Source organism: Symphodus melops, assembly GCF_947650265.1.
Source record: "Symphodus melops genome assembly, chromosome: 7".
In the NCBI taxonomy this organism is placed as follows: Eukaryota; Metazoa; Chordata; class Actinopteri; order Labriformes; family Labridae; genus Symphodus; species Symphodus melops.
In genome coordinates, this window is record NC_136697.1 from 11,549,763 (window position 1) to 11,557,047 (window position 7,285).

The 7,285-nt window shown below is 37.2% G+C and overlaps 1 protein-coding gene across 1 annotated transcript; it reads right to left on the reverse strand.

Moving 5' to 3' along the window:
• Positions 1-314: 314 nt before the first annotated feature.
• Positions 315-4,372, reverse strand: prdx1 (peroxiredoxin 1). Its single transcript, XM_079347761.1, has 6 exons — positions 4,260-4,372; positions 2,912-3,024; positions 2,568-2,721; positions 2,359-2,481; positions 1,154-1,284; positions 315-817 (listed from the first exon to the last, which is right to left on the reverse strand). Exons 2-6 carry the CDS (start codon positions 3,015-3,017, stop codon positions 735-737), a joined length of 597 nt encoding a protein of 198 aa, XP_079203887.1. The 5' UTR covers positions 3,018-3,024; positions 4,260-4,372; the 3' UTR covers positions 315-734.
• Between the last annotated feature and the right edge of the window lie 2,913 nt (positions 4,373-7,285).

Here is a 7,285-nt window from a genome sequence, read left to right on the forward strand (position 1 = left end):
TTCCTTAAGGTATAGGCTGCTGTAATGAAGTTGGATTAGGGAGATGTCAGTCAAATGTGTGCAGTTTAAGTCTCCTCTTAATGTAAAGGTGCTCTGACAGATGTGTATTTCTTTTTAGTAAGTCTTCTACTGTTAATTATATTCCTTTGAGGAAGTGATCCACAGATGTGATAAATGACAAAAACAATGGGCTTGTCCATTTAAAAGACAAAAATAACATGTAAGCCAGTGTTCTTGAAAACATAAACGGCTAACATTTTAATCAAATAAGATTGAACACTACATCTAAACTGTGATTTCCTTTGAAAGATATGAATGACAGTGTTTTATTAACCGTAATCTTTATTGTGATTAAAGAACATGTGCACTGTAAAAAAAAAAAAAGTAGCAAAAGGTAACAAAAACACAACAAAGGGTGCCCTTTTGTTGTATCGTTTAAATAAAAAAAGCTTGTGTGGTCCTTTTCTTTTCGTAATTGTAAGGAATGGTAGGAAAGAGTAAACAGACATTTCGCAGGTGTACAGTTAAATTACCACAACTTAGCACGATGACATACTTTGGTCATAAGTGCACTATTAAACCCCACAGACAATAAGACACACAGCATTATTACAAAAAAAAAAGTTTGAACCAATCCTCTGCGGACACAGCAGCTGACTTAAATATTGTTGTCTGGAAATGTAATCTCTAATGAAATCTCCTACAGCAGGCTGCAGACTCTGGCCCTGGGTTTATTACTGCTTGGAGAAGAAGTCTTTGCTCTTCTGGACGTCTGGTTTGATGGTGTCACTTCCTGGTTTCCAGCCGGCGGGGCAGACTGAAAAGATAAGCCTGTAATGAGTCCTGGCCCGGTAGATGAGACAGTGAAGACTTTTGCCAATATGACGTGCATGTATGAGATATATAGCCCCCTGTTGTTTTTAAGTAGGAACATAACGTTCATCTTAACCTCAGCCCTGATAAGAAAGTACAAAAAGCCCTCATAGTGTTTGTTCTAACATAAACAGGTTTTAAATTGTGTTTATTATTACAATAGCTTGACTTTCAATACAACTATATATTAAATCTTTAAGAAATTGAATAGTTCAATTCACTCAAATTGTAAGCTGCAGGAGGCAGTGAATACATTTACCAATAATGAGCATCAACTGACCTTCTCCGTGCTTGTCGGTGAACTGAAAAGCTTGGACCAACCGCATTGTCTCCTCAACAGAGCGTCCCACTGGGAGGTCGTTGATGGTGATCTGTCTCAGGATGCCCTTGTCGTCAATGATGAACAGACCTCTTTAAATAGAGAACAAGAGCAGATCATTTGTCTTTGAAAACTTGAGGCCCCATGAATTCAGTGCAGTCAGGAAAATGTGTTAAATCACTGTCTGGAACAACAAATACTTCAGGTTGTTTATTTAAATAATATGTTAAGAAAAAAACGTCCAAACAAAAGTTAAAGCTATTAACACTGGCTTTAACCCTTCTTTATTTACTGAAACATACTTAAAGAGACCAACTCAAAATAATAACAACCACACAGAGTCATTCAAACACAATTACCAATATCACATATTCTGTGAGGCAGTGTACAACACGGTGTGGAGTACCTGCCTGTATGACAGTCAGTGCATGGTTTCTCTACCTACATAGTTTAGCCCCTTAAAAACAACCAGTTTCTGCATTTCCAGAAAAATTGCCTGGGTAAAAATACACTATGGTCACCACCACCATCTATTGTTTTAGGGCAGCAAAAGAGAAGTACATGAAAGAAAATTATCCTTCGAGTATTCAGAACAACAATGTAATGTTGGCAACAATTGGGACATTAGTCATAGCTTAATATCTAAATGAAATCAATATAAATCTATGTTTTACCATCACACATTTTAAATGTGTTTTTTTTTTGTCTTCAAAAATTTCAGCGAAGAAAAAAATAAAAATAAAAAACAAACAAATCAAATAGTTTTATGTCCTCGTGTCCTGAAACAATATTTCTTGACTAATGACGTAGGAAGGAGCCACATTCCAACGGGTCCCTGACCTTGGCTCAGCTTGTTATAAAGTAAAGATTCCCTTATGTTTACTGAGCCAGGCCATAGGACAATAACATAAGAAAACCAGATTAAAAAGGTTAATAGTGTGACGTTGTTCCCAACGTTGGGCTGTTGTCATAACCTGATATTGACTTGATTTCAGATCTCGGGCTAACATGAAAAACTAACGTTGGCATTTTGCCACAAGGCTGTTGATAATTGATACAGATATTTATATATTTTTCATTGCACAAGTATTTGAGGTCGACTCAATCGAGATATTGGAAATGATATAAGAATAGCTACTTTATAAAGAATGTATTTGAATACCCACCTGTAGGCAATGCCCTCATCCTCTTTCAGGACGCCGTAATCTGTAGAGATGGTGCGTCGTGTGTCAGAAACCAAAGGAATCTTCATGGCCCCCAAACCGCCCTGCTTACGTGGTGTGTTGGTCCTTTGAAAACAAAGAGCAAAAAAGGTGTTAAAAGAGTGAATTCAAACAGTCCCTGTTTGTACTTAAAAAACAAGCCTCATATCTACCAAGCAAAGTGGGAGAAGTGGGAGTCGACGGAGGCCGCGATGACCTCACAGCCGATCTTCCTGAAATCGTCTGCAGCATCACTGTAGGCGATGATTTCAGTCGGACACACAAAAGTGAAGTCCAGCGGATAGAAGAAAAAGACGACATATTTCCCTACACCAAAGGGACACAAAACAAAGAGGTTAGTGTGTCTGTTATGATACATGCACACAGCACTAGAAGGCTAAATTATTTCAGCCTTCAGAAGTGGAAATGTATAACCATTCAGTATTTTGTTGCTTTGAATACAGTCGGCCATCAAAGCCTCCACTAATCAGAGGATGAAAGAATGGCTGAGGTCTACCTCTGTAGTCTGACAGCTTTAGGTCATTGAACTGTCCGTCTGGCATCACGGCTTTGGCTGTGAAGTCCGGGGCCAACTTTCCAATCTGTGCCTTTCCTGCAGACATCTTTAGTCTGAACAGATTAAAGAACAAGGATACAGATTATGGATTACACATTCTCTTCTTGAATCACAACAAACCAAAATCCTTTCTTACGATGAGGAAAACATGAATCTGAAAGCACTGGGTATGTACAGTAAGCATGTATCCTTAAAAAACTGATCTGCTGATGAATTGACGTGTTTGTCATTCTTTAAAAAAATCTGAAAAACAGATTAATGCATTACAAATCAGCTCATTAATATCCTGTTTATCTTTTTTTTTATGAATGATCTAATTTTCAATGCTGTAAGCATAGGTATTAAAAGTTCAAACGTTTCTCTTCTCTTCTATAGAAACACTCTCAAACTCTGTTTTGTTCCAGCTTCTTGGATGTAAGGGTTTGATTGTAAACTGACAAACTTGAAGTTTTTAACCACATCCAAAAAAAAAAAAAAAAGACTAAATCACTGTTAGAATCGACTTGAATTTGAGGACGTTAGGATGAGCATGTTCACAATTTAAGGTCATTTGAAAAAAATAAAAAGGGTGCCGCAAAGCCTTGAATTAAAGTATCCTGGAGTGAGAAGCCTCATTAAAGTTGCACATGGAAACATGTAGCATACCTTTAAAACACGAAATTGTAATATGATGATAGTTATATTGTCCTGCAATAAAACTAAAATAAAAAGACGTATTTAGCCTACTAAGTCTATAATAGCGGAACTTGTGAGCCAGTTTCACTTCATTTCTACAGCTGTTTCCTGGTATGTAAGATTTATAAAATATGTGTTTAAATAGTTCTACATATTTGACCTGGACGTTTTACAGGACTTTCATATGAGTTCAGAGATCGGAGTAACATTAATGCACATAAATGTAACTTCTATAATATTTCACTGAATGAGCGAACATCTAAATCAAGTAAAATCAGGATCAATTTCTCATGAGACTTTAGTGTCGAGTAGCTGCAGGGCTGTTGTCTGGTCTTGGCTGTGGAAACCATAAAACGTCTGAGGCCAATTCATAGAGAGCTGTAAGTAGCCTAAGTATATCGTTAGTTTTTTTTTTTTACACATTTTTAATTTTAAAAAACGTTATCGGTTTTTTTTATTAACAAGGAAATAATTAAATAAAAGCCACTTGTTGGACTGCAACAGCTACGCGGTTTAAAAATATTCAAACATGAGCATAAAGCGAAAAACTGACCACTTCTAAACACAAAAACAAGTTTAAATGAAAAAAACAGAAATATATCACAACACATACCTCGGCTTTGAACACACCACGCACGAGAGAAAGAGAGAAAGGGGGAGAGAGAAAGTGCTTCAGCTGACAAACTCGAGGAGAGAATTTATACACAGGCACACTCTCGCGGTAACACAAGTCACAACGAGACCAGAGTCCACTTCAATCCAGTCTGTCAGGCTCAACCCTCCACTACACAGCATGACTTTGCAGTTTTTTTCTCATCACTTTCCTGGAAAAATGTATGCTCCTTTGAGACACTAAAAACCACAGAATACGACGAGGAAGAAAAGGTCTCTTGGAAATATTCTCCCAGTTATAGTAATCCCAGTTGGGCATGGTTAAAGCGCCACTGCTTCTCCTGACACGCTCCTCTAACTTTGTGATATATTACTTAGATTAAAATAGCCTAGAGATTATAAAAGGCTGGTTTTAGTGTATGGCAGGTTTCATCATGCAGAGATCAAAGAGTCATGAGGTTTTGTCATATGACTCAGACCCTTTGAGGAGTCAGTTCATTGTCATCATGAATAGACAAAAAAAGAAACACTTTCTAATAACTACTGCTACTAACTACTACTGTTACTACTAACTACTAATAACTACAACTACTAACTATTACTACTACTACTTCTACTACTAACTTTTACTAACTACTACTACTAGTAACAACTACTACTTCTAACTTACTACTACCTCTAGTCTGTATTGAAGCTTACTAATACTTTACTTTTATAAATGCACTTGCCCTACCTGTCTAGAGACCATCGAGATGCTCCCTGTTTTCATACCTTACCGAAGAAATTTAGCCTACTGCACAAAATCATTACATTTTGTTATATCAAGGCTTGTAATAGACTACTTTGGCTTTAATTCCCTCCAGGATCTCCATTAATATCTAACTTGGTTGTATTTGCATTGAGACTTTAACTGCACAAGGTGTGCATTGTTGCAACATCTTGTACTAAGTCTGTGGGCGGCAGAAGGCATTTTCATTTCCTCCTCAGTACCTCTTTAGCTACTTCTCGCCAAGGAAGCGCATGTTTGACTTTTTAATTTTCACACAGCTGCAGAGTAGGGAGTGAAAAGTTATTTAAATCATTTCTAGCACCAGTACATTAATCATACATCTAGTAACATAAAAATGCCACAACCCTTTTCCCAGCAGCCTCTTTGCTGGTTTTGGCTCCATGTTGGTGATGAGGTGAGAAAGCAAAACAAATAAGTAACTTCATATGCTAGCTGTTTGCACAAAAGCAATTCATATCCTAAAAAATATTTCATTTCCATACAGCATAGCATGTTCTTCCATATGTTGAGTAGTTTTCAAAAAGTTTAAAACACCAAAACAAAAAAACAAAAATTAAAAGGTAGCCAGGCTCTATGACTGAAGGTGTATGTAGGTGTATCTTTTTTTAAACAATTTTTTTAGAAAAGTTAAATAAAATAAAATAAATAATTTAGCAGAGAAAATTATTTCAACTAAGGCTTTGTAACCAGCACTGAGCCAGGCTATTAGGGACTCTAACAGCCCCTACACCGTCTCTTATCCCCTGCTGTCAGTGAGCAATGTCTTTGCATTGCTGTTGCCATGGACACTGCATCAAGGGCCAGATAAGAGGGGGGCACATAATAACCTCCTGTTAGTAGCACAGTGGTGGGTTTCGGATCAAACGTCTCCATGTATTCATCTCCTGTCTCCCAATATGCACATAATTAGTGAATCTGCTGTTTATTCCAAAGCATCTGCATGTTTGAAAGGCACTCGTGTGGTGTGTCCAAGCCTGCCTTTATCAAGCAAAATAACAAAACTGGTCTCTAAACATGATGATGGAAAAATTGCTACAGAGTATTGATACATTTGAGCTTATTTTGTCAATGAATAAGTAAATGCATTCCCAAAATGCATTTATTAAGAACATTAAAGACATATTTCTATTTCTATCTCTTACGTTTTTGCAAAACATTTTGTCCTTTCTTTTAATTTAATAATACAATTTTATGCCTCATGTAGGCTATTTAAAGTAGCCTACCTAAGAATCAACAGCTGACAGTTTAGAGTAGCCTACGTCAGTTTAGTTTAGCTTGGCATAAATACTTCAAAGAGGGAGGTGTTAGGGTTATTTGTTTGCCCAGGCTGTTTCGTATTATCGCTGTTTGCTGAAGCTATGGTTAAGTGAGTTTTTAACAAAATAAGCACAGCACATTACTGAAATGTTTAAAAACCTGTGTCTCCAATGAGAGTGAGAAAGAAGTTGTAACAAAACAGGGGTTGTATGTAGACCTATGACTATCAGAATATATACAGCCAGTGTTTTCAAATTGACTTTTTCATTAAAATAGTTAACTCTGCTGTCAAACAAATTGATTAAAAGGGTTTCCGTATTAATTGTTAGAGGAGTAAATGCAGTGTGTTCTGTGGATATTTTTTGATTGAAATTTAGAGCTGTTGAAGCTATGATTGTATTGATGACATTGTGAGGGGGCTGAGTGGGATTGTCTCAGTATGGGACTGATTGGACGACAGGTCTCGACTTGTCTTGACAAAGCAACACAGAGCGATCAGCAGGAGGAGCACTGAGGGGATATGTAGCCTACAAGCCATGTCCCTCACAGCAGGGTATGACAGCGGCCCTTTGTTTGTGTAATAAAACACACGCACACACAAACGCACACACACACACACACACACACACACACACACACACACACACACACACACACACATGCACAGCAATACCGCTCATAACATACACAAAAACTCAGCCATAAGGTTTTTAGAAATAAATGGCCTGCAAGATACTGTTAGAAGAAATTAGACTATTGTTGTGAAAAGAAAAGAAAAAAAAAACTTTTCTGTCTTTCTGATTTTAACAATCTCACTTGTTTCATTCAGTAACTTGTCTATAGGTAATCTAATTAGTCACATGTCTTTGTTTTGAGCAACCATAACAGTCCCTGCCCTAGTAGCCATCATAGTCCAATTTGTTCTGCGCCTTTAAGAAATCTCCCGCGCTGGTTTTCTAACCCGGAAATCTACTGAAAAG

What these genes read in the sequence shown, in the direction of transcription:
- prdx1 (XM_079347761.1), bottom strand. Translation starts at nt 3,017, where the DNA reads ATGTCTGCAGGAAAGGCACAGATTGGAAAGTTGGCCCCGGACTTCACA. An exon ending in GATGAGGGCATTGCCTACAG is followed by an intron (nt 1,285 to 2,358) that starts GTGGGTATTCAA and finishes CTCTATTTAAAG; the next exon opens with AGGTCTGTTCATCATTGACG. An exon ending in CACCGACAAGCACGGAGAAG is followed by an intron (nt 818 to 1,153) that starts GTCAGTTGATGC and finishes TTATCTTTTCAG; the next exon opens with TCTGCCCCGCCGGCTGGAAA.